The sequence below is a fragment of the Geotrypetes seraphini genome, chromosome 5 (assembly GCF_902459505.1).
Source record: "Geotrypetes seraphini chromosome 5, aGeoSer1.1, whole genome shotgun sequence".
In the NCBI taxonomy this organism is placed as follows: Eukaryota; Metazoa; Chordata; class Amphibia; order Gymnophiona; family Dermophiidae; genus Geotrypetes; species Geotrypetes seraphini.
Window position 1 is genome coordinate 92,896,852 of NC_047088.1, and position 27,807 is coordinate 92,924,658.

At 47.4% G+C, this 27,807-nt stretch overlaps 1 protein-coding gene across 5 annotated transcripts; it reads right to left on the bottom strand.

Annotated features, from left to right (window-relative positions):
- Positions 1 to 1,141: 1,141 nt before the first annotated feature.
- On the bottom strand, positions 1,142 to 26,598 carry CTU1 (cytosolic thiouridylase subunit 1). 5 transcript variants are annotated; one of them, XM_033944511.1, is made up of 3 exons: positions 26,437 to 26,598; positions 9,720 to 10,220; positions 1,142 to 3,346 (listed from the first exon to the last, which is right to left on the bottom strand). In XM_033944511.1, exons 1-3 carry the CDS (start codon positions 26,564 to 26,566, stop codon positions 2,817 to 2,819), a joined length of 1,161 nt encoding a protein of 386 aa, XP_033800402.1. In that variant the 5' UTR covers positions 26,567 to 26,598; the 3' UTR covers positions 1,142 to 2,816. The 5 variants fall into 5 exon arrangements, with proteins under 5 accessions (XP_033800402.1, XP_033800401.1, XP_033800403.1 ...); XM_033944510.1 differs by having other exon boundaries at positions 26,398 to 26,598; XM_033944512.1 differs by lacking the exon at positions 26,437 to 26,598 and adding an exon at positions 26,093 to 26,378.
- Positions 26,599 to 27,807: the final 1,209 nt, after the last annotated feature.

The following is a 27,807-nucleotide window of genomic DNA, read 5'->3' on the forward strand; positions in this document are numbered from 1 at the left end:
CAATAAGGATCTGTGGCAAAGGTCAGAAATGTAAACCAGGCATGGATGTTGTTAAAAATACCATCATGGAAGCACAGACCAAATGTATTCCACATATTAACAGTTGATGTAACAGAGACCTTGCTCCAGGAGATTGAGGCAGTTAATGTAAACCCCCCAGGTGGCGGAGCACGAACACATAAGATATGTCACGGTAGAGGGCACTGAGGATCCAAGATGGCTGCTGGTCTGGTTAACTTAACAACACGCTACAGACTCGTTCCTGAATCAACCTTGCAAACTTTTTTCCCGATACTATTAATACCTTAGGATGCCGAAAAGGGGAAGATGAAGCGCCGCAGAAGCCTCGCGGCGTTCTGTGGTCCCTACCTTTGGTAATATTGAAGAGCTTCTGCGGCATATAAAGGATACACCGCTGGTGATGGCGTTGGCAAATTCCCCGCTGGAGGCACTCTGAGGCGAGACGGATGTAGGCTCCTTGGGAATAGAAAGAACTCTAAGTCCCGACGCAAGGGCACCTCCCCCTCCTCCTCAAATTACCAGCTCCCTGCGAGTGGCGGAGCTTCTGGGAGAAGGTATACTCTCTCCTTCAGAGGCCAGAGAAAACATAGAAAGGAGCATGGAGACAGATTCCCTGAATCTGCAGGAGAGTCTAGTGAAATCTGAGGCAATAATTGAGGCAGCAAACCGAATCCAGGAAGAGGATATCTATGGGGGAACTCTCAGCTGGTGAGAAAATTGAACTTAAAACCTTACCCTTGATTTAAAAAAAAGCCCCCAGAAGTAACACTGGATTCCCTATGGGATCTCGTGGCTGATCTGGCTAACTCTTTAAAACCCCAGCTTAAATGGCTGGATGATAAACTTAATGTTCAACAGAAAGATATTAAGAACCTGAGGGCTGAAACTAATGACTCAAAAAAATCTATTATGATTCTTCAGCAAGAAATGAAGCTATCTAAACAAATTTCTGAGACATTAATTAAGGATAATACAAACCTAAGAAGAAAGTTAGAATCTTTGGAGAACTTTTCCCGTAATAATAATCTTAGGTTGATCAATTTTCCCAGGGTTATGGCGGTAACACCTAGGGAAATGGTGAAACGGTATATGAAAGAAATATTGGAAATCCCTGAGGAAATATTGCCACCTTTGACTCAAGTTTATTATTTGCCTTCGAAACAAGATGGAGTTTTACAAGAAAATGATCAAACAACCACTTAATATAACTACAATATTGAAACTTTCTGAAAGGGAAGTGGCTATGTTTCTTCTTTCTGTAGCCCTTGCACCAGATAAAAACTGGTTGCTTAGGATTTTCTTTAAAAACAAACAAAGGAATTCCTTGGGTTTAAAATCTTAATGTTTCCCAGATTTAATATTGATTGCCATTTTTAAAATTGGACAATTTATGGGCCCCACAGTGACCCACAGGATTTTAATGACAATTTTTGTGCATCCAGACTTCAGAGACAAAGATCTCAGCCTGTTTATTGTACTACCCTAGCCAGCCCCATAGAGCTCAGATAGGAACAATGTGTATAAACTTAAATGCAGTTTTCCAGTGGCCTAAACAACTGATGCTCTGTGCAACAGCAATATCTGGTGGATAACTTGCAGAATGCAAGGTATAAGGTAATCCATTCCTCACTGCCCCACCATGAAAATTCAATAATTTTTACAATGCGGTCTAAAAACTGTAATGAACTTTTAACCTTATCCAATGGCTGTAGCTGCTTTGATACTTTTTAACAGTTTAAGGCTTTAAAAAAAATCTAAATACAAAGGAAGCACAAAAGATTACCTTTAATGTAAAAATGTAGAAATCTTTTTCTTGCTACGATTTATAAAATCATTTAAAAAAGGAGATTTGACTGTGCACTCCTTTCCAAACGTATATCTGGGCTGTATCCAACACAAAAGTGGTTGAGAAAAGCAGCAACATTATTGTCCAGCAACCATATTCATATTTTCCATTGTCTGTAAACCTTAGTTACCCATCTGTAAAGCTAGTTCGTTTTTAAGTCTTTATTCAGCCAGCCTTTTGGGTATCTGGGTGCTAAGCTGTAGAATGGCCTTCCAACAGAATTAAGGCAAAATTTCTTCTTATTATAACTTTTGCAAAGACATTACTTTTAAATTACTTTAGAGTTTGATATGTTTTATAGGAATTGGGTGTATTGTTGTTAATGCTACATATTGAACTTCTGATTTGTTACCTGCCTAGAATCCATTGTAGAAATTATCATGGTCTATAAATCTTAATAGAATAGAATTTTGAACAAGAAATAGTAGAGGGACAACAATTGTAAAGGGCAAGTGGTCAGTGATTTTGCAGTAGAGCATGGGCAAATACTGTCTTGGTATACAGAGAGGGCACAGTAGATGCAAAAGAGGGACCCAACACGGTCCATGTTTCGATCAACTCATCTTCATCAGGGGTCCATGTGTAGTTTGGTTAAAAAAAAAACACAACAATTTTGCTTTATTCTGTGATATCCGGAAAAACATCTTGCCCCTGATGACGATGAATTGATTGAAACACGGACCGTGTCAGGTCCCTTGATCTGTTTAAAGGTGGTCTGTTTGTGCGCAACAATTTGTGTGTTTGTTAAAATAAACATTGCCTGCATTTTGTACAGGTGTCTGAAGATTCTTCTTGTTTTGCAGATACTGTATTAGACCGCAAGTCTGCATATACCATCAGTCTAATCTTTTACACACCACAAAATTTTGAAAGCTTGCAAAATAAACATGAGGGCAACCACACACACACAGGACTCATGCATAGGGCACTAAAACCTGCCTGGTAGAGTTTACAAATCTAACACCTTCAGTTTCCTCCTCTCCTGTTCAGTGAGTGGCTCCTGGGCCAGCAGTTTATGGTGCAGCTTCTGGTGTTTACCAATGCCCAGTTTGGGCAGACCACGGTTCAATCCTTCCAGCAGTACACAGGCTTTGCACAGGGCTTGACTAGAGATATATCCGCAGCGGGAGCAGTTCCCTTGCACTGGCATCCTCACATCCTCCTTCACGGAGAGGTGCTCGCCTGAATGGATGATATCTAAGATAGTGCTAGGGCGCAGGGCTTCCAGGTCCTTCAGAAAGGCACGTGCATGGCCACGGTATGCGTTGGGCGAGTACACGCACTCAGTAGAGAAGTAGTCCAACTTCTTGAAATAGGCATAGAGGACAATCTCTTTCTCATAAGCATACTTCAGTGGCTTGCAGCGTGGAATGGCACCCTCACTGCCTGTGGCCACAGCTGTACAGCGTCTTAGTCGTGCAATATCCCCCCGGAGGACATTCATCAGAACAGTCTCGGCAATGTCATCAGCATTGTGACCTGTGAAAGACAAGGAGGGGATGAGCAGTTGTTCCGGAACCTGAAGTACATTATACAAAGCAGTGATATGGAGTTTTATATCTAGGTCCATGCATATCATATGGGGATTCAAATGTTGATAGGAGGGGGAGTAGTCGTCTAGTGATTAGAGCAGTGGGTTCAGAACCAGTGATACTCCTGAGATGGATGATGCCTTTGAGCAAGTGATTTAACCCGCCATACCCCAAGACAGAACTTAGACTCAGAACCCATTAGGGAGGGCAATTACACGTATACCTTATTGTCATTCTATTTTAAAGATTTATAAAGGTGAAAAATTAAATCTAAAATACAAACCCAATTCAGGCTACAATTGAGGATGGGGGGGGGGGGGGAGTGTGATACTGTAGTTATTTATTTCTAGTTTCTTATATAGCATCTGCAGATCTAAAACGCTATTTGTGTACATTCAGGTACAGTAAGTACCGTATATACTCGGCTATTCTGTAAGTTCATAAGGTCATTTGAAATCTTTGATGAACAAATCTTTTAAGTTTTATAGGAACAAAGCTTTGGAATGATCTAACTGCACTAAGAAAACTTATTATATCTTTAGAAAATTGTTTAAAAAATTTTAATGATTGTTAAATGAATAATTTTATACAGACAATATTTTTTTAAATTGTTATCTGCCTAGAATCTATTGTGAGAATAGTGTGGAATGTAAATAAATAAGAATAGAACTGAATCTCATGTATAAGTCGAGGCAGCTTTGCAACTAAAAATGGCCCAAATTGGTGTGACCCATGTATAAGTTGAGGTCACACAGAGTCAAAGAGTCAAATTTAACCCCCCTCCCCAACCAAAAGGTCTTTGTCCCTGACATACATACTTCTTCCCGCCTCAATCACATCTCTCCCCATCCAGCATGTCCTTCTCCTTGCCTTACTCAAATCCTACCACACAGATCTAGCATGCTCTCTTTACTGTACTACTTCCACCACCAGCATTAGGGATACTCTACGTCTTTTGAAGACTGCCAGGTGTCCAGATGGCTATCTAAAACCTGTTAGATTGCCTGGGTTTTGGACTCTCTCAAAGTCCAGCCTAAATTTTTTATTACCTTCAGACAGGCAGCAGGGGTCACCTGTGCAAAGGCTGGGAGGCCTCAAATGGTGTCAACTCCAGAAATTGTTAACCATGTACACAATCTGATTTTGGCAGATTAGCGGCTAAAACAATTGTTGAGACACTACAGATATCCAGGGAACATGTTGGATATATGATCCACAAGCAGCTGGGTATACAGAAGCCGTCAGTCAAGTGGGTGACCAAATGATTGAATGCTGATGAGAAACATCAACTGGACACTTTCAAGTTGATTTTGTAGCATTTTCTGCGAGCTGGTGCCAACTTTTTGAAACGACTAGTTACTGTTGATGAATGGAAGATTAGGATCTTACCTTGGTACTCTTTCAGTTAGAAGACATAGGACCAAGTAGCTGCTCTACAAATTTTATCAGATGGAACAGCCCGGGACTCTGCCCAAGAAGCAGCAAAACATTTAGCTGAATGTGCTGTAATGGAGATAGGTAACTACACTTACAAAAATGGTCTGGATATCGTGTTGTTAATCATGTCGTATATACTATTAGAAAGGACGCCTCAGCCTCACCACTCCACCGCTGTAAAAAGTTTATATCGCGGGAAGCCTTGTGTGGTGCTTCATCATTGGCTGTCTTTTCCAACTTTAGTTTTCTTACTTTGTTTTTTCTTTTTTATAGCTTTTTAGTAATAAGTCATTATTCTGTTATACTTATTGATAGTAAATCCAAGATTAGAATAGTACTTATCTCAGCCAAACCTGGGGAGTCAGACCCGACATGTTTCGCACGTAAACCGTGCTTTTTCAAGGGTCTCCCGAGGTTGCCGCCGTCATCCGACTCCAAATGCTGAAATGAGCTAAAGATCTACCTGCTCCATGGCACACAATAGCTGGAAAGCCTTCCAGGTTTTAGTGTGAACTGCAAATGTCGAAGGCTTGGCTCTAAGGAGGGTCGCAATGACTACCTTACAATAACCCTTACAAGTTAGGGCCGTGTGCTCAAGAGCCATGCTGTAAGACCAAAGCGCTCTGGATTTTCCATGGGAACTGGGCCCTGTGACTGAGGAGCCAGCAACTTGAGACATCTGCATTTTTTAAGTCATACCAGTTCCACATACCAAGGCCGGCGAGGCCAGTCTGAGGCCACCAGTATCACCACACCCTGGTGGGCCCGCGACTCTGCAGATGATCCAGCCTACAATAGTGGGAACACAGAGTAGACTCTCTGTGGGCCAGGGCTGAACCAGAGCAACCTGTGCTTCCTGGTTCAGCTTTTTGACTGTAAAAGCGATCTGCTTTCATGTTCTTGGCTGTGATCCATTTTCGGTCTTCCCAGCATTGCACAATGAGGCTGAACGCTCTCTTGGACAGAGACAATTCCCCTGGATCCAGAGTCTGCATTCTTAAGAAGTCGGTCTAGACCAGGGGTGCCCACACTTTTTGGGCTTGCGAGCTACTTTTAAAATGACCAAGTCAAAATGATCTACCAACAATAAAAATGCTAAACATATATATATTTATTTATATATATATATATATATATATATATATAAATATATATATACACACCGAGTGAACTTTGTATTTATGTTCAAATATTTTTTTATTATACAGCCCCCCTCCCCCGAAGGCCTGACCCCCCCTGAAGGTCTGCACATTTCCCCTCAAAGGTTGACTCCCCCCCCTGAAGGCCTGCACTACCCCTTGAAGGACTGCACTCCCCCCCCCCCCCCGAAGGCCTACCCTCCCCACATCCATTTACCTAATTCCAGCAGGGAGCAGTCTGCAGAGAGGATCGCTGGTACTTTAGCGATCCTTGCAGGTTGCCATAGGCCTCAGGAGCTGTCTTCCCTCTGCCCCAAGCCTGTCTCTGACTTAGAGGAGGGGCAGGACCATGGCAGAGGGAAGACAGCTCCTGAGGCCTATGGCAACCTGTAAGAATTGCTAAAGTACCACCTGCCACCGGCCGTCTCCCATTCGTCCCCTTTGGAGATCCCCACAGGAATAAGGAAGTTAAATTAATAGAATACTTAGGCACAGAAAAACAAAGAAATACTTCCAAGAACTGCCCCATAAGAACTGCCTGTCACAATGCTCATTAGTGGAACTGAATAAAAGACAAGTACAATGGATTTAGAAGGGGGACGATCCACCCGGGTGCACGGCTTGGAGGGGTGCACAGCCGGCCAGGTCCGGGTCATCCTGCCTTTCTTTTCCCCCGGTCCGCACTCGGGGCTTGCGCCTGCCTGGTCCCGCGCCGACGCTCAAATGGTGCCGTCAACTCCCGCGAGTCTCGCGATAACCAACAGCACCATTTGGGCGGCGGGTGCGAGCCCCGTGCGCAGACCGGTGGAAAGGAAGGGCAGGAGGACCCGGACGGCTGTGCATCCCTCCAAGCCGTGCACCCGGGGCGGGGGCGGACCGCCCCACCTCGGTACGCCACTGATTGGGAGGCCGATTTTGGGGTTTTTAAAATTGTATATCGGGCAGCATTAGGCCTCGCTCTTACCTCAATCATTACAGGCGCTTCTATTTCTTGTGATGCGCTGAGCTCCGTCCCCCACCCACCTTCACCCCACCCTTCCAGCACTCTGATTGGCCAGCGTTCTTTAAGAGGTGGGCCAGTCAGGAGGGGAAAAAAAGAGAAGGGAAGAAGGGAACCTGCTGTGCGATCGACTGGGGTCGCCTGAGTGAACGACCTGTCGATCGTGATCGACGCGTTGGGCACCCCTGCTCTAGACATTCTCTACTTCTAATCTTCTATATCAGCGGTCTCAAACATGCGGCCCCCCAGGGACTATTTTGCAGCCCGAGATCTGTCCTCGCCTAAAGCAGGGGTCCCCGATCTGATTCCCTTCCCACTGCCCTTCCCCAAGCCACTGCAATCTGAAAACAGGCCAGCGCCCGAGGTCTTAGCTCTCCCTGCATATCTTCCCCAGCTCGGAGCCGACCAATTCTCGCCACCCGACATCAATTCTAACGTCGGGGAGGAAGTTCCAGGCCAGCCAATCACTGCTTGGCTGGCCCAGAAGTTCCTCCCCGACATTAGAATTGACGTTGGGTGGCGTGAATTGGTCGGCCCCGCACTGGGGAAGATAAGCAGGGAGAGTTAAGATCTCGGCGCTGGCCTGTTCCCCGATTGCGGCGGTGGTGGCCTGTTACCTGACTGCGTCTGTGGCGGCCTGTTCCCCAATGGTGGTGGCTTGGGGGAGGGCAGGGAGAAGTAAAGAAAGAAAGGGGGGACAGGGAGACAGAAAGAAAGAAGGGAAACGGGACACAGACAGAAAGGGGCATGGAGAGAGAAAGACAGAAAAAAAGGGCGGGCATGGAGAAAGAAAAAAAGAAAGAAAGGAGGCACGGAGAGAGAGAGAAAGACAGACAGACATATAGAAAGAATGGAGGCATGGATAGAGAGAGAAAGAAAGAAGGGGGCAGGGTGAAAGAAATAAAAAGTTGGGGGAGGGAAAGAGACAGATGCCAGACCAGGGGAAAGGAAGGAAGGAGGGAGGGAGAGAAAAGAAAGAAAGAGATGTCAGACCATGGAAATAGGACAGAAGAGAGAGATAGAAGGGAAGGTAAGATATGGAAACGTAGATTTTGAAAAGAAAGCATAAAAATTGAATATTAAGTTAATGCCAAAGATGGATGCAAGGCAGAAAGTGAAGACGGAGAGAAAACCAGTCAAAGGACAAGAAGACCCTGGAAACATAGTTAAATGCACAGAAAATTAAAGTCACCAGACAACAAAGGTAGGGAAAATTATTTTATTTTCAATATTTTTATTTATTGTTTTCTCAGGTACTTTAGCTAGATTGTGAGCCTTCGGGACAGCTAGGGAAATCCAAAGTACCATTTTTATTTATTTTATTTTAATGTATCTTTAATCTATCTTCATTGTAAACCACTTTGAACCTCACGGTATAGCGGTATATAAGAAATCAAATCAAATATAGTGATTGAAATGTGTCAGTTTTGAGAAAGGAAAGATATTAAACTTTAAATGTGAGGGCTGCAGAAAAAATAGGGTACTTGGAGGGCCACAGAAAAAATAGTTAATGACAATTTTGCATAAGGTAAAACTCTTTATAGTTTATAAATCTTTCCTTTAACATAACGACGGGTAAGATAATGGGAACTGTTTCTTTTCATAGCTTGGAGATTCTGCAGGACAGGGACGTGCTGATATGATGTTGGCGGTAAGAGGCACCTGCGAAGGGCAGACTGGCATTTTATAGAAGGGTACCACAAGCTTGCCTTCATTTCAAAGAATAAAAATTAAAAAAAAGTATGGGAGATGTCAGCCCTAGCATTGCTAGCAATCAGCATTTTTGGTTACCCTAATCAATGTCAGCAAAGGCCTATGGGAAATTATATCAATCTGACTCTGGAATATTGATGCAAAATTCTGTGCTCCTGCACAGAATTCACATACATTAAGCATCCAGCCAGACTGGATTGTTTATCAAGAAGATAGGCTGCTTGAATGGGACAAAGAAGCCAGAAGCTAATCCCATCTACCATGCCTGCAAGTATCACACCTTCCTTATCAATTAAACTAACCATTGTTTCAAACAGTTTACAAATTATAAACAGAAAGATACTGGGAAATTCAATAGATTCTATATTTAGAATAAGATTCCAAGCTATAAAAATCCCCTCGCAACATCACCCCCTCTCTTGCCTATCTCTGGAACCCGAAGCTTAGACCATCACCCCATCCTCCTTTCTCTCTCTCTACCTCTCCCTGGAACATCACGCTTCTCTCTGGACTCTGTAAGGCAGGGAAACTGCTTTGCTCTCTCTTTAATTGTAATGCTTATTAATATTACTTTTCTGTAAGCCTATATCTATAATATATTCTTTATGCCATCACTTCTGGCTGTGCTTCTTATTTGAGTCTACTTCCTGGTGAATCTTCTGTGAAGGTAGTGAACTCGGGACCTGGCGTTGGTAAGGGCACCTAACATAACCCCACCTCACATTGTGGGGGTCAATCCTTACACTTTTAAGCTACATAATCATACAGTCTGTACCCACTGGCATGGAGGGTATAACCCAGGTAGCTGGACTGGTTTGGTAGGATAAGAAATTGAAATGTGATTATTATATGAATCATGTATTTAATTGTTTTGTAAAATATTATATTATTTAAAAAATATGAAACTCTCTTGTAGTTTTTGTGGATGCCCTAAAAAAACAAACACAACCCCCACCCCTAACTCTCAGCTAGCTGTGAGGCCACAGGACAGGTTTGGGAACCCCTATAGTATTGTTTTGCAGGCTGTATACCTGTACAGATCTTATCCACACCAAGAATCATGGCTCCTCTGTCCAATGCCTGCCTCCTGAAAACCCCACAGAATGTGCAGTTGTTTTTCAATCCCACTTGCTTCACAATGTCATCCATAGTCCAGCCATAGAGCTCCTCATAAGAGACAATTTTCAAAGGCAGGTCATACTGCTGCTGGTTCCTTTTCACCGTCTCCAGGGAATCATCACGGTAACCTGTGATACCTTCATCCACTGAGAGTAGAAGTAGGGCCAGACCATAATCATGACGTTCATTTAGCACCTTCAAAACATGAGCCAGAACAGTGGAGTCCTTGCCCCCGGAGGCGCCAATCCCTACAGTCTCTCCTCGCTGAAAGAGCTGGCCAGACATAATCGTCTGGTGCACCTCTTCCTCGAAGGCTGTGAAGAAGCACTCCTTGCAGAGAGAGTGCCCAGTCTTTGGCCTCTTCAACACTGCATTTTTCTCCAGGCAACTGTTGCAACACACTGGCATGGTATCTGCAAGAGAAAAGATATTTAAAAACATACGTGTATAATCAATACATAAGCAGGAGTAAAAAACAAAAACCTCTCAACCCTAGCTAAGAGCAACCACTATCAACTGGAATAAGAGTGCCACATGTAGGAGGAGAAGCTAAAGGAAGAGGAGAGAAGAACAAGATGAAAGCACAATACAGAAAGACAAACAACCTTCACCATACACACAAACAAAATTATAAGGAAACATTTGTAAAAGCCTTATCCTAAATATTTGGTTAGTGAGAAAGTGACATACCATATGGGCATTGACATGGCAAATGAGGTTCAACATGGATAAGTGTAAAGTGATGCAGTGTTCTCCCTAGGGCCTTTTAGCCGGGCGGTCCACCCAGCTAATTTAGATGACCGCCCAGCTATCATCCACTGGTGAATTCTGCTGCTGCCTGCTGCTCAACATTAAAAAAAAAAAAAAATACGGCTTGGAGATTTGACGCCTTAGCCCGTAGCAAACTTATGCTCCAGGACTCTAACGTGTGCGTGCCAGCTTCCCTTCTCTTCCCTCCGAAACCGGAAGTTATGTCTTGGGGGGGGAAGAAAAGGGAAGCCGGCACGCACACCTTAGAACCCCGGAGCATGCATTCGCTACGGGCTAAGGCGGCACTAGCCTGCAATTTGTATTTGGTGTGTGTATGCGATGGACGGCTTTCCGATCAGGAAGACGGGCCTGGGGAGGTAAAAAATTGCTTTGGGGAAACGCAGCGCTGGCATGCTTCCTGCCTTCCTGCTGCCACTGTCATTTTCTACTCTCTATACCTTGGACTAGCAGCAGCACCGCTCTCTCCTTATTGTAATTTGCCTGACAGCTGCTGTAGTGTTATCGAATTGATTCCCTTCTGCAGCCTCGGGGATTTTGCTAGGCCGCTCCACCTCCAATGATGTAACTTCCTTCTTCCTCGGAGGCCCCGAGGCTGCTGGAGGGAATTTACTCGCTAAAGCTACGGCAGCAGTCAGGCAAGTTACAAAAGAGAGCCTGTTAATCGGGAGGAGGGAGTAGTGCCAATGGACCTGGGAGATAAGAGGGAGGGGTGCTGATAGAAGGAGAGGAAAAGAGGAGAGGAGGGAGTGGTGCTGCTAGACTTGGGAGGTGAGTGGGTAAGGGAAGGGATAGGAGCCCTGCTAGTCAGAGAGGAGAGGTGCTGCTGGCCCTGGGGGTGGAAAGGAGAAGTGCTGCAGCTAGTCAGTGGGGGAAACGGAAGTAGAGGGGAGGGAGAGGTGCTGTTGGAGCTGAATGGTGGAGGGAGATGAGAGGGAGAGGTGCTGCTGGATTGGGAACAGAAGAGAGTACTGCTGGACTTAAAATGGAAGAGGGAGAGCTGCAGCAGGACTGAGGGGAGAGCAGTGGAGGAGGAGAGTGAGAGGGGATGGGGAAGGGGGAAGAGAAATGCTGCTGCTGCTGCACCCAACTGGGGAGAGAGAGGGAAGAAAGGAGAAGGAAGACCAGGAAGGGAGAGGAGAGGAAAGAGATGCCAAAACCATGGGAAGGAGGGAAAGGAAAGGCGATACTAGACCATGGAGGGAGAGATGTCAGGGCATGGGGGGGGGAGGAGGGAGATGCCAGACCAGGGGAAAGGAGGGAGGGAGAGAAAGGAAGGAGATGCCAGATAATGGAGGGGGAGAGGAGAGAGATGCTAGGGCAAGGGGGAGGGAAGGGAAACTAAGGAGACAAATGCCAGACCAGAGGGAAAGGAAGGAGGGAGGGAGAGAAAGGAAGGAGAGGAGATGCCAGATAATGGAGGGGGAGGGGGAGAAGAGAGAAATGCTAGGGCAAGGGGGAGGGAAGGGAAACTAAGGAGACAAATGCCAGACCAGAGGGAAAGGAAGGAGAGGAGGTGCCAGAGCAGAGAGGGAGAGATAGGAGAGGAGAGAGATGCCAGAGCATGGGGGGAGGGAACGGAAGGAGATAGACCATGGGGTGGAGTGGGCAGGAAGGAAGGAAAGTAGAAGAGAGAGATGCCAGAGCATAGGGGAGGGAGTGGAGACAGAAAAATGGAAAGGGGATGAAGCTGAAATGAATCATGTATAAAGGAGAGAAAGGGCACAGGATATACAGTTTATTGAAGGGACATAAAAAAGAGGGAAGATGCCGTATGGAAGAGAGAGAGGGCGGACACTAGATGGAAAGGGCAGAGAGAGGGTGGACAGTGGATGGAAGGGGCAGAGAGAGGGTGGACAGTAGATGGAAGGGGTAGAGAGTACAGAGGCTGGGTGGAAGGGGCAAAGATAGAGGGCAGATGTTGCATCAAAGGGAGAGAAGACAAACGTTGTATAGAAAGAAAAGAGCAAAGAGAAGATGATTAAAGCAGAAACTACAAAAGGTAGAAAGAGATTTTTTGTTGCTTTACATAGAATCAAGTAGTATTGTAACTGTATTGATAAAACTTTATAAATAGGAAATGGAAATAAGGCTATTTCTTTTGGACTAAACCCCTTTCCTCAGGTCAGGACAGGATATCATAACAGCTGTATACTGTACTGTCTTGAAGAAAGATTTGGCCTCTGAAAGCTAACTGAAAAATGGATTAGTCCAATAAAATTGTATTTTCTTATTTCTTGTTGTTTGTTTTATTTCTATTTGTTTTTAAAGTGGTGATTGTTATGTATCAGTTTTTTTCAAATTTACATCTACTGTCTTTATATTTTGTACAGTATTAGGGGACATGTGTCACTGTTTCTGTGGTGTTGCATTAATTTAACTTTTGTCTACATATTTCTATTTTTAATTTGTGATTATTCCATATTGGGTGAGGGTGTTTCTCTGTTCTGTGTGTATGAAAAGGACATAGTTTTCTGTTAGCACTGACTGTACAAAAAGCACAGTTACTTACCGTAACAGGTGTTATCCAGGGACAGCAGGCATATATTCTCACATGTGGGTGACGTCATCTACGGAGCCCCGATGCGGAAGCATTTTCAAGCAAACTTGATTGAAGATTTAAGTTTGCTCTGCTGCTCCACGCATGCGTGCCTTCCTGCTCCACTAGGGGGTGCATCCCCTCGTGGTCTCCAGTTCACTTAACTAGCCAAGAAGCCAACCTCGGGGAGGTGGGTGGGTTGTGAGAATATATGCCTGCTGTCCCTGGATAACACCTGTTACGGTAAGTAACTGTGCTTTATCCCAGGACAAGCAGGCATGATATTCTCACATGTGGGTGACCTCCAAGCTTACTGAAGAGGGATGGAGGGAAGTTGGCAATTTAAGCAAATGGATTTCGCAACACCGATTGGCCGAACCGGCCATCGCTTCTGGACAGGGAGTCCAGACAGTAGTGGGAGGTGAAGGTATGAACCGAAGACCAAGTGGCAGCCTTGCAGATTTCCTCAATAGGTGTTGACCTGAGGAAGGCTACGGAGGCTGCCATCGCTCGGACTTTGTGTCCCGTTACTCGACCATGCAGCGCGAGATCAGCCTGAGCGTAGCGAAAGGAGATGCAATCGGCCAACCAGTTGGACAAGGTGCGTTTGGAAACTGGGTGACCTAACCGGTTTGGGTCGAAGGACAAAAACAGTTGTGGGACTTTCCGGTGTGGCTGAGTGCGTTGGAGGTAAAAGGCCAACGCTCTTTTGCAGTCAAGAGTGTGGAGCGCCACTTCTCCGGGGTGAGAGTGGGGCTTGGGAAAAAACACAGGTAAGACAATGGACTGATTGAGATGGAAATCAGACACTACTTTAGGTAGGAACTTTGGATGGGTGCGGAGTACCACCTTGTCGTGATGGAATACCGTGAAGGGTGGGTCCGCTACCAGAGCTTGTAGCTCACTAACCCGCCGTGCGGACGTGAGTGCAAGTAGGAAAATTACCTTCCAAGTGAGGAATTTTGGATGGCATTTGTCTAGGGGCTCAAATGGAGGTTTCATTAGTTGAGCCAGAACCACGTTAAGGTCCCAAACCACCGGGGGAGGTTTGAGAGGGGGGTGGACGTTCAGCAGGCCCTTCATGAAGCGAGTGACTAAGGGATGGAGCGAGAGGGCTTTCCCTTCCAGGGGCTGATGAAAGGCCGCAATCGCACTGAGGTGTACTCGAATGGAGTTGGTCTTTAGGCCGGAATGAGATAGTTGAAGTAGATAGTCAAGGACCAGGGGGACGGGGACTGACACCGGGTCCTGGCTGTGGGAGGAGCACCAGGTTGAGAATCTGGTCCACTTTTGGGAGTAGCAGGTTCTCGTCGAGGTTTTTCTAGAGGCCTCCAATATCTCCTTGACTGATTGAGACACGGGGAGAGCAGTCAGGGGGAGAGAAACCAAGCATTCAGATAAGAGATTGAAGATTGGGATGTAACAGTGAACCCTGACCCTGTGACAGTAGAGAGGGAAACAGAGGCAGAGGCAGTGGATCTCTGACACTGAGTTGAAGTAGAAGGGAAAACCACGGCTGGCGTGGCCAGCGAGGGGCAATCAGGATCAGGGTGGCTTGTACTGTTTTCAGGTGGACAAGCGTCCGCAGTATCAGAGGGAACGGCGGGAACGCGTACAGGAACCTTCCCTCCCAATCGAGGAGGAGGAAGGCGTCGGCCTCGAGCCGGTCCGGGGAGTATATCCGGGAGCAGAAGAGAGGCAGCTTGTGATTGTGAGGGGACGCGAACAGGTCTATTTGAGGCGTCCCCCACCGTTCGAACACTCCTCGTAGGGCCTGAGAGTGTAGTGACCACTCGTGTGGCTGGAGGAGGCGGCTGAGTCTGTCCACCAGGCAGTTTTGTTCTCCTTGTATGTACACCGCCCGAAGGAAGGTGTTGTTGGAGATTGCCCATTTCCAGAGGCGCAGGGCTTCCCGGCAAAGGGGCCAAGATCCTGTGCCCCCTTGTTTGTTTACGTAGTACATCGCTACTTGATTGTCGGTTCGGATGAGAACCACTCGGTCGCGGAGCAGATGTTGGAAGGCTACTGCTGCGAGGTAGATGGCCCGAAGTTCTAGCACGTTGATGTGGCAACGGCGGTCTTGTGCTGACCACATTCCTTGGGTGCGCAGGCCGTCCAGATGGGCTCCCCAAGCGTACTCCGACGAGTCCGTGGTGAGTACCTTGCTGTGGGGTGGGGTGAGGAAGAGCAAACCTTTGGAAAGATTTGAAGAGTCGGCCCACCAGCGGAGCGATCGTTGCAATGAAGGAGTCACTGTCACGGAGTGGTCGATCGGGTCCCGGTCTTGACGCCATTGAGACGCCAGGGTCCATTGAGGGATTCTCAGATGGAGGCGGGCGAAGGGTGTGACATGGACGGTGGAGGCCATGTGGCCCAGGAGGGTCATCATCTGTCGGGCTGATACTGAGGTCAGCCGAGAGATCCTTCGGCTCAGACTTACTAACGCCTCCAGGCGCGGAGGGGGGAGGAAGGAACGGAGGCGAACCGTGTCCAGCGTGGCCCCGATGAACTGTAGGGATTGTGAGGGGCGTAGTTGAGATTTTGGGAAGTTTATTTCGAACCCCAGACTTTGTAGATAGGTAATAGTCTGTTGGGTCGCTGAGATAGCCCCTTTTTTGGACGGGGCTTTGATTAGCCAGTCGTCCAGGTAGGGGAATACCTGGAGGCCCTGGGAGCGTAAGGTTGCTGCTACCACCACGAGGCACTTGGTGAAGACCCGAGGTGATGATGCTAGTCCGAAGGGGAGGACTCGGTATTGTAGGTGCCAGTCCCCTACTTGGAAACGCAAAAACTTGCGGTGAGCGGGGTGCACTGGGACATGTGTGTACGCCTCCTTGAGATCGAGGGAGCAGAGCCAGTCGCCCTCGTCGATCAGGGGGTAGAGTGTTGGTAGTGAGAGCATCCGAAACTTTTCCCGTACCAGGAATTTGTTGAGGCGTCTCAAGTCTAGTATTGGGCGTAGGTCTCCCGTTTTTTTCGGTACCAGAAAGTAACGGGAGTAGAAGCCCTTCCCCCGTTGGTCGGGGGGGACCTTCTCCACTGCTCTCAGGCGAAGCAGGTCTCGAGCTTCGGAGATGAGTAGAGGTAGCTGAGTCCTGTTGGGAGGGCAATTCCTTGGGGGGTTGTCCGGGGGAATGGCCCGAAAGTTGAGAGAGTACCCTGATGAGATCACGCCAAGGACCTATGCGTCCGTCGTGAGTTGTTCCCAGCGAGGGTAAAAGGCTTTGAGTCGACCTCCGATGGGAAGGCGGCCTGGGACTATGGCGGAGGGGGCCCGCCCCCTTCCGCGTGTCCCGTCAAAAGGACGGGGATGGTTTGGTGGTCGCGGGCGGTTGGGACTTGGGCATGGCCCTGTGATGGGCTTGCGGACGTCTGGGTGGGGGCCGCGAGAAAGCAGGGGTGGACTTTTGTGGGTAGCGGCGCGGAGGGGCCCTGTATGGCCTGGGCGCTGGCGGTTTGGGCTTTTGCCGGACAAGGGAGGCAAATGAGCGTTCATGTTCGGAGAGGCGTTTTGTCGCCGCCTTGATAGTGTCATCGAACAATTCCTTTCCCACGCAGGGGAGGTTAGCTAACCGGTCCTGTAAGTTGGGGTCCATGTCGACCAGGCGCAGCCAAGCTAGTCGGCGCATGGCGATAGCGAAGGCTGCTTCTCTGGAGGAGAGTTCGAAGCCATCGTAGGCCGCGTGGAATAGATGAAGGCGCAGGTTGGAGAGGGACTCTAAAAGCAGGCCGAACGTTTCCTGCCGGGAGGCCGGTAGGTCAGTCTCAAAGGCTCTCAATAGTCCAATGAGGTGTTTGAGGTATGATGTGAAGGTGAAAGTGTAGCTTTGCACCCTAGAGGCCATCATTGCGTTTTGGTATAGTCTCCTGCCGAACTTGTCCAGGGTTCGGCCTTCCCGGCCTGGGGGTACTGCTGCTGAGACCCGGGACGGGTGAGCCTTTTTCAAGGAGGATTCCACTAGCAGCGATTGGTGGGAGAGCTGTGGTTGCTCGAATCCCGGATAAGGTACTGTGCGGTACTTGGCCTCCATTTTGGAGGGTACGGCCGTGACCATGTAGGGGGTCTCCAGGTTCCTGAAGAAGGCCTGTTGGAGTACCGGGTTAGGTGGTAAGCGAAGGGACTCTCTGGGCAGTGATGGCATATCCAGCTCCGCCAGGTACTCCTTAGAGTATCTGGAGTCGGACTGGAGATCTAAGTCCAATGCGTGGCCCATGTCTTGGACAAAGCGAGTGAAGGATGGGCGAGATGTCCCCGGAGCCCCGTGCGGGGTCAGGGAACGAGACCTTCATCGGGTGGAGAAGGATAAGGAGGCTTCCCTCGAGTATCGAGGTTCATGCTCTGATCCATGCTCCGAGGTTGGGGAAGCACTGTGAGAGTGTTCCGGGGTTGTCGATCTTCGGCGTCTCGAGGAGCCCCTCGGAGACGATGCCGGGGTTAGGGGGTACCGATCGATGTCGGATTGGTGACCTCGATCCGGACTCCCTCGGAGAATGCGTCCGAGGGGGAGTTCGGAGGATACGCGGGTTGGAGAGTGATAACTCAGCCACCCTTAGTGGTCCTGTACGAGGTGTGGGAGAACGGCCTCGTAGGGTTGGTGAACCTCGGGCCTTCTTGGAGGTACGGCGGTTCGAGGTTTCTGTCGTTCTAGCCCGACGTTTTGCCCCTCGGCGGTCCGCAGAGGGGGAACGTCTCGGGCGTCTCGGCGAGGAGTCCGAGGAGGATGGGATGCGGCGAGGATTGCGCACCTTTCCTCGAGGTTGTTCGGTGTGAGGCTCAGGTTGGTCTGGCACATTCGAGGTCGAGGCCGATTGAAACTGGGCCATTGCAGCGGACAGCTCCGACGTGATCATCGCTCGGAGTAGGTCCTGGAAGACGGGCACGGACAGCATCGAAGGCATGTCCCCTGCCTCTGTGCGCTCCACCGGGGGCGACCTCGTATCAGAGTATTCCCGTGTGGTGGAGGCACGGCCCGAAGGCTTGGAGGGCTTAGACGGGGCTGTAAGCATGGGGCTTCCGCCATGCGTCGCCGTTGTCCCCGAGGCTGGCTTCTTCGCTGTTACAGAACCTGAAGAGGGAAGAGGGGACTTACCCGGAGCCGAGGCTTTCTGTTGTCCCGAGGACTTCGGGGTCGAGTCTCGAGGCGATGCCGAGGTTTCCGGGGCCGAGGTCAAGGCCGGGGCCGAGGCCAGGGCCGACCTCGAGGCCGAAGTGGAGGGTTGGTCCGGGGTGAAGAGATCCGCCATGCAGGCTTTTCTTCGGCGGAGGGCCCGGTTTTGGAAAATAGCGCACTGGGGGCAGGAGTCGGTTGGATGAGTCGCCCCCAGACAAAGGATGCACCGGCGATGCGGGTCTGTGAGAGAAAGAAGCCGCTCGCACCGGGTGCACTTTTTAAAGCCGGTCAAAGGCCGGGACATTAAATCGAAAGTAGCCGCGGCACGATTAGCCACGCGGCCACGGGGACCCGGAAGCCTCCGGGTCGTTGAAAACGAAGCAGGAATCAAGTAAAAAGGTAAGGAATTCGCGCACAGCGACTTAATCGTGAAAAAACAAGAAAAAATCGCGGTGCTAGAAGGCAGTTGGAGCAGAGCCTGAAAAACACGTCTTCTAGGCTCGCGGAAAATTTTGAACTGGAGACCACGAGGGGATGCACCCCCTAGTGGAGCAGGAAGGCACGCATGCGTGGAGCAGCAGAGCAAACTTAAATCTTCAATCAAGTTTGCTTGAAAATGCTTCCGCATCGGGGCTCCGTAGATGACGTCACCCACATGTGAGAATATCATGCCTGCTTGTCCTGGGATAATCAATTGACTATGCAGGATCTGACTTGTTTAGTTTTACAATTCATGTGTTGGTGCTCTAGTGCAGTGTTCTTCAACCGCCAGTCTGTGGAAAGGTGCCGGTCCGCAGAAATTTTCTGCCAGTCCTTAGGGCCGGCACCTCCATCGGGCCCAAGACAGTGTTCTGCAGCGATCAACGTGGCGTCTTCGGGCCGGCTCCCTGAGTGCTGCAGTGCACAAAGCCATGGGAAAAGGTTCCTACCCACATCCTACACCTCAACTGGAAGCCTTCTCTCTGTCATATATACTAGGAGTGTGAGGAGTGGTTGGATCTACAGCCTCAGCACCCTGGGGTTGTGGGTTCAAACCCCGCGCTGCTCCTTGTGACCCTGGGCAAGTCACTTAATCCTCCATAGCCCCAGGTACGTTAGATAGATTGTGAGCCCACCGGGACAGATAGGGAAAATGCTTGAGTACCTGATTGTAAAAACCGCTTAGATAACTTTGATAGGCGGTATATAAAATCCTAATAAACTTGAAACTAGGTACACCACTGGATTTAGTGACCCTATTCTAACCACCAAATTTCCCTGTCCCACCCCACCCGGCTACTTTTTCATACCACCTGGCTGTAAAAAAATTCTGGGGAGAACACTGTGATGCATGTCGGTAACAAAAATCTCATGCAGGAATACAGGATGTCCGGGGTGGTACTTGGAGAGACCTCCCAGGAAAGAGACTTGGGAGTTCTGATCGACAAGTTGATGAAACCGTCCGCACAATGTGCGACGGCGGCAAAAAGGGCAAACAGAATGCTAGGAATGATTAAGAAGGGGATCACGAACAGATCGGAGGAGGTTATCATGCCGCTGTACCGGACCATGGTGCGCCCTCACTTGGAGTACTGCATCCAGCACTGGTCGCCATACATGAAGAAGGACACAGTACTACTCGAAAGGGTCCAAAGAGCGACTAAAATGGTTAAGGGGCTGAAGGAGTTGCCATACAGTGAGAGATTGGAGAAACTGGGCCTCTTCTCCCCTGAAAAGAGAAGACTGAGAGGGGGCATGATTGAAACATTCAAAATACTGAAGGGAATAGACTTAACAGATAAAGACAGATTGCTCACCCTCTCCAAGGTAGGAAGAATGAGAGGGCACTCTAAAGTTGAAAGGGGACAGATTCCGTACAAACGTAAGGAAGTTCTTCATCCAGAGAGTGGTAGAAAACTGGAACACTCTTCCGGAGTCTGTTATAGGGGAAAACACCTTCCAGGGATTCAAGACAAAGTTGGACAAGTTCCTGCTAAACTGGAACATACGCAGGTGAGGCTGGACTCATTTAGAACACTGGTCTTTGACCAGAGGTCCGCCGTGTGAGCGGACTGCTAGGCACGATGGACCACTGATCTGACCCAGCAGCAGCAATTCTTATGTTCTTAACATAGTACATGACAGTAGTTACAGACCTGTGTAGTCTATTCAGTCGGTTCAACAAGGTGGCCACAGTTGTACATGCCACTCAGTGCAGGTTATACCTTTCTAGATTTTGACAGTTCTGCATAATGACATAAATAAATTGAGTGACCTCTGTATGAGCTCTAAAGTGACTGGTTTAGGAACTAGTTGAATGGACACTGGGTATGGTAAATGGAGCTCATTCTGAGGAAAGGGATATCACCACGGGTGCACTGCTACTACCATCACCAATCTACTGACCAAATCAATAGACATTAAAGCATTCCGAAAAGAAATCAAAACTCATCTCTTCAAAAAACACTTCCCATCATCATAACCTCACAAAAGTATTAGAAAATGCTCTCATGACTACCCTAACACCACCACCAGCAACACCTCGAATCCGGACAGTATTAGCTCTATTCGTCTAAACAACAGAATCCGGACAATATTATCTCTATTCGTCTAAACAACCTATCACTATCTACTATCTACTACCAATCTATCCTGGAAAAGTCCAGAATAACAATTGTAACTTAACGCATTCTTGATTATATGTACCGCAATGCTACTGGAAATGTCCAGTCATCTAACTTGTAATCCGCTTAGAACCGCAAGGCACAAGCGGAATAGAAATCACTAATGTAATGTAATGTAATGTTTAGATCATGGTCTCATTCATTTTAACATTTTTGTAAGTGATATTGCTGAAGGGCTATCTGGTAGTTTGCCTATTTGCAGATGATGGTATGAATAACGAAGAGGGACCTAGCAACGACTGAAGAATGGTCCAGAATTTGGCAGCTAAGATTTAATGCTAAAAAATTCAGGGATCATGCATTTGGTGATGCAAAACCCTGAAGTAGTGGTAGTTTAGGGAGTGCACTTTTGTGCATGAAAAAGGAGAAGAATTTGGGTCTGATCATATGTGATGATCTTAAGGAGGTCAAATAGGTAGAGAGGGTGACAGCAAAAGTTAGAATGATGGTCAAGTGCATAGGGAGAGGAACAGCCAGCAATAAAAAGAATGCAATAATGCTTCTGTATAATATCTGGTGAGACCTCATTTAAAACAATGCGTATAATTCTACAGATCACACCTTAAAAAATATAAAATGATGGAGTTGGTCCAGAGATCAGCTACTAAAATGGTGAGTGGTCTTTGACAGAAAGTGGATGGGGACAGATTTAATCTCAATATGTATACTTTGAAAGGTGAAAGAGGGGAGCTATATGTTTCAATAACTCCAAGACATAAATAGATAGGAGGCAAGTCACTTTCAATTGAAAAGAAACTCCAGAATGAGGGGGCATAGGATGAAGGTGAGAGGAGAAAGACTCAGGAATAACCCAAGGAAATACTTCTTCAGGAAAAGGGTGATGAAGTTTTAGAATGGCCTCCTAGTGGAGATGGTAAAGACAAGGACTCTATCTGAATTTAAGAAAGCTTAGGGCAAGTACATAGTATCTTCTAAGGAATTGGAAGGCACAGTAGCTGGTATGGATGGCAGATTGGATAGAACAGATGGTCTTTCTCTGTCTTTATTTTTCTATAATTCTAGGTTTTTAAGTCCTATGTACAATCTGAGGTCATTTAATTTTGCTTTGATTGGGAAGGTGTGGCTCACTAGTAGAGCTGCTGCCTCTGCACACAGAGGTTGTGAGATCAAATCCCAGTGCTGCTCCTTGTGACCCTAGGCAAGACACTTAGGGCTAGATGCACTAAAGTTTCCAATCATCTAATGATCTTTGGGGAGGATGGGATAGAAAGCAAATTAAATAAATAAATGGAATCCAACCTGATCAGCTTCTTTGACTGGGTAACGGGGAAGCTGGATATTGGGGAGTCCCTGGACATCGTGTACCTGGACTTTAGCAAAGCATTCGATAGCGTACCACACCGCAGGTTACTGAGCAAGATGAGTTCTATAGGATTAGGTAACACATTGACGAAATGGGTTGGGAGCTGGCTTGGAGGTAGGCTCCAAAGGGTGGTGGTGAACGGCACCCCCTCCGAAATGACGGAGGTGATTAGTGGAGTACCACAGGGCTCAGTCTTGGGCCCAATCCTATTCAACATCTTTATAAGAGACTTGGCAGAAGGGCTTCGAGGTAAAATAACATTATTCGCCGATGAAGCCAAACTGAGTAATGTAGTGGGCAAATGCACAACAGACGAAGATTCAGTGCCCGACAACATGATGCACGACCTACTCCTACTGGAGCGATGGTCTAGGACATGGCAACTCAACTTCAATGCCAAAAAATGCAAAGTTATGCACCTGGGCAGCCAGAATCCATGCAAGTCTTATACCCTTAATGGCGAGATCCTAGCAAAAACGGTAGCAGAACGAGACTTGGGGGTAATCGTCAGTGAGGACATGAAGTCTGCCAATCAAGTGGAGCAGGCTTCGTCCAAGGCAAGACAAATCATGGGCTGCATAAGAAGGGGTTTCGTCAGTCGTAAGGCGGAAGTCATTATGCCATTGTATAGATCCATGGTGAGGCCCCACCTGGAATACTGTGTGCAATTCTGGAGGCCGCATTATCGCAAGGATGTGCTGAGACTGGAGTCGGTGCAAAGAATGGCCACCCGGATGGTCTCGGGACTCAAGGATCTACCATACGAAAAACGGCTTGACAAATTACAGCTATACTCGCTCGAGGAGCGCAGAGAGAGGGGGGACATGATCGAGACGTTCAAGTATCTTACGGGCCGCATCGAGGCGGAGGAAGATATCTTCTTTTTCAAGGGTCCCACGACAACAAGAGGGCATCCGTTGAAAATCAGGGGCGGGAAACTACGAGGTGACACCAGGAAATTCTTTTTCACTGAAAGAGTGGTTGATCGCTGGAATAGTCTTCCACTACAGGTGATTGAGGCCAGCAGCGTGCCTGATTTTAAGGCCAAATGGGATCGGCACATGGGATCTATTCACAGGGCAAAGGTAGGGGAAGGACATTAAGGTGGGCAGACTAGATGGGCCGTGGGCCCTTATCTGCCGTCTATTTCTATGTATGTTTCTATGGAATTGCCCTCTGATAGAGATTGGCTCCTCTGTATGTTTTTCAAGAAACATGATATACCTGTTTGGGAAGTCTCATTAGGATTTTTCTTGATTTGACTAAAGAGACCCAAAAGAGGTGAAAAAAGTTTTTTATTTATTAAGCCTGGAATAGTGCAATTAGGAGCATTTCTTTTCCTGACATATCTTTGTAAATAAATTATAGAGCTAAAGTCAGTCAAATATGTCTTTGCGCCATTCAACTCTTTCTTTAATATGAGTAGTAAAAAGATGAACGGAAGAACTGGTATGCTGCCCTGAAAGTGGAGGAGTTGAGAGCATCCCAGAGAGAGAGGAAGGAGCAAAGCTTGAAATCCCTAAAATTTCTGGATCCATGAACCCTAGGAGGCATCAAGTAGTGGTGGCTGGCAATTCCCTTGTGAGGGGTACAGAAGTGTGCATCTGCAAACCAGACATGATGCCCGGGAGGTATGCTGTCTATTTGGTGCTAAAATCCAAGATGTTACAGAGAGATTGCCAAGACTCATCAGGCATGATGATTATTATCCGATGCTGCTCATCCACATTAGCATTAATGATACTGCCAGGTACCCCTGTGAATGTATCAAAAGTGATTTTGTGGCTCTGGGAGAGAAGGTGAAGCAGTCAGGTAAATATGCAGGTAGCATTTTTGTCTATCCTCCCTGACGAGGGTAAGGGCCAGGTCACAGAAGAACGCATCCTGGAGATGAATACATGGCTACGTAGATGGTGTCATCAAGAGCATTTTGGCTTCCTGGACCATGGGATGATTTTCCAAGGGCTGCTGTGCAGGGATGGTATACATCTATCAAAGAAGGGAAGCAGTGTCTTTAGCGGCAGGGGTAGACTCAGATTTCCTGTATGCAGAGAAAGGCCACCACCACTACCTCACAAAAGGTCAGTGGTGCTTTGGCTAGACCACTTTTAATTCATTCTATAAGTTCATGCCTATAGCTATGCAACATCTAGGTTCATCAAAGACACCTTTAACTGCTATTCTATAAAGTAGCGTCTAGGTACCATAGCGTATAACTCCAGGTGGGCAGACCGTGAGAGGGGTGTCAAGTGACACATGAAGCTTACAGAATACTATTAGTTACACACATCCCTTAGTGCATTTAGGCATGACCTACCATTGACAATACAAAAGGATCGTGCCTACGTTTACACCTGCCATTGAAAATAAAAAAAGGATCATGCCTACATTTTGGTGTGGGTTTGTGCTAGTATTCTATAACTTAGTTGCACCGCTATAGACCTTGTAGCACCTAAATTTAGGAACCAAGTTATAGAATTATGTTATGTTAATCAGGTTTTCTGCCTTTACCTATTCAGTTCAAGATCAGATTACATTACATTACCAGAGGTCAGATCAGTTATCAAGGAAGTTACAATAAACAGTTTGTCTCCTATATCACAGAACATAAGAATTGCCGCTGCTGGGTCAGACCAGTGGTCCATCGTGCCCAGCAGTCCACTCACGTGGCGGCCCTCTGGTCAAAGACCAGCGCCCTGAGACTAGCCCTACCTGCGTACGTTCCGGTTCAGCAGGAACTTGTCTAACTTTGTCTTGAATTCCTGGAGGGTGTTCTCCCCTATGACAGACTCCGGAAGAGCATTCCAGTTTTCTACCACTCTCTGGGTGAAGAACTTCCTTATGTTCGTACAGAATCTATCCCCTTTGATTTTAGAGAGTGCCCACTCATTCTTCCTACGTTGGAGAGGGTGAACAACCTGTCCTTATCTACCAAGTCTATTCCCATCAGTACCTTGAATGTTTCGATCATGTCCCCTCTGTTCGAGGGAGAAGAGGCCCAGTTTCTCTAATCTTTTGCTGTACGGCAACTCCTCCAGCCCTTTAACCATCTTAGTCGCTCTCTTCTGGACCCTTTCGAGTAGTACCGTGTCCTACCTTGTTTGTTCAGTTCCTTGATTGGCAGTATGTGTGTTTTCCACTTTATTGTTTCAACACTGGCATTTGACTACAATAATTTTGGACATGGCCATAATTAATGCTCCTTTAAATGCAAGTTCCACCTACTGCAGGGGTGTCCAATGTCGGTCCTCGAGGGCCGCAATCCAGTCGGGTTTTCAGGATTTCCCCAATGAATATGCATGAGATCTATTAGCATACAATGAAAGACGTGCATGCAAATAGATCTCATGAATATTCATTGGGGAAATCTTGAAAACCCGACTGGACTGCGGCCCTCGAGGACCGACATTGGACACCCCTGACCTACTGCCTCTCACCAGTTCTCAGGAGCAGAGCCTGTGCCTGCTTGCTGTCAAGCAGAAGAGATTAATTAGTTCTTGGTTGACTTTCACAAGTCTATAACCATTATTAAAATTAATTTAGAAAAACCCAGTTCTGATTTCTAGGAGAAGCAGCATTAGACATGTTTTAGTCTTTCGGGATCTTGTCAGGTACTTGTGACCTGAACTGGCCACTACTGGAAACAGGATACTGGGCCTGATGGACCTTCAGTCTTGCTCCAATAAGGCAATGCATATGTTATGTGCCAGAGACTCTCCACAAAGTTACCAAGTCACACGCATGCGGCTGCTCTCACTCTCCGAGCATCCCTCCTCCTCGTAGTCTGCCATCTATTCCCTGTCCGCGATCCGGTACCTCTCCCTCAAACCCCCCACCCCTACCCTAACGTCAAACTCATACCCTAACGTCAAACTCACACCGCTTTCCTTCTCCGGACCTGGTCCCCGTCCCCCAACACGACTTTTCTCCCTCTTGAGGCGTCCCTCCTTGCCGGAAACGGGAAGTTAAGTCGGAAGAGAGCTGGACACCGGAAAATTGAAAAAAGCTGTGTTTAAGGAGGTTGGGATGACGGAGAAGGAAAACTGCGGGACCAGTCGCGGGCGATCTGAAAAACAAGTTGGAAGTAGAGAGTTGTCCGATAATCCCGCAGGGATGGAAGTGGAAGTGGAAGTAGTCCCTACGGGGTTCCTGTTGGAATGTACGAAGCTCACAGTGACTATCCACTCAGGTTCCTCCAAAACATCCAAGTACCGCCTCCTCCACCTGTCAATAATTCAGCGCAGCCGCAATTGCTCTCTGGCCGGGCTTCCGTAGCAAGGCTAAGACTGGCACATCCACGGGCCAGCAGCATCAGAGTGTGCCTGTTCTGGCGCATGCGTGTGGCGACCTCCATTGCAGCCTTTAGCGCTGATCGCTGCACCCACACGCTAGTAAATCAGGTTATATGACTTCTAATTTCCCTGGGCCATGTGTGGGTCACTATGGGCCTTGCTGCATCTGCATGGGTAGAAAGCAAGTAGAGAGAATTGAAGGCTTGGAGAACTAGTTTTGCAGTCTTATTAAGAAACATAATGGCAGCAGATAAAGGCCAAATGGCCCATCTACCGCGTTTCCTCGAAACTAAGACAGGGTCTTATATTAATTTTAGCTCCCAAAAATGCATTAGGGCTTATTTTCAGGGGATGCCATTTTTTTCATGTACAACAATCTCATCTCTCCCTCTCCTCCACCCCAATTCTTCCTCTTTCCTCCTCTCTCATCTATCCCCTTGTGCAGCATCTTTCTATCCTTCCCTCTCATCCTCCTGTGCAGCAGAACCCCATTGACCCTCCCACCGTGAGACTAATATACCTCCGAGGCATCGAAAAATAATTGGTGGCAGCAGCGCTCTGAACGGCCGCTGGGGCCTTTCCTCTGCTAAATCACTAGTGATGGGGTTCTGCTGTACAGGGGGATAGGAGCCCAGAAATAATGGAAGCCTATTTTTTTGTTTTTTAAACTAGGGATGGAGTCAAGGAGTGTTGGATATTCAGGGGAGGGGGTGGGGCTACGGGGGTCAATCATAACTAGGGCTTATTTTTTAGTTAGGGCTTATATTAGGAGCATCTTTAAAAATCATGCTAGGGCTTGTTTTCGGGGGGAAATTATAGTCTCCCTATCCACAGTAACTATTATTTCTTTCTTTCTCTCTCTAAGAGATCCTAGGTGCCTATCCGTTGTCTTCTTGAATTCAGACACAGTCTCTGTCTCCACCACTTCTTCTGGGAGACTTCCACGCATCTACCACCTTTCTGTAAAAAAGTATTCCTTAGATTACTCCTGAGCCTATCACCTCATTTAGAGCTTCCTTTCAAATGAAAGAGACTCCACTCATGCACATTTATGCCATGTAGTTATTTAAACTTCTCTATTACAGCTTCCCTCTCCCGCCTTTCCTCTAAAGTATACATATTAAGATCTTTAAGTCTGTTCCCATACGCCTTATGATGAAGACCATGCACCATTTTAGTGACCTTCCTCTGAAACAACTCCATCCTTTTTATATCTCTTTGAAGGTGCGGGCTCCAGAATTGTGCGCAGTATTCTAAATAAAGTCTCACCAAAGTCTTATACAGGGGCATCAATACCTCCTTT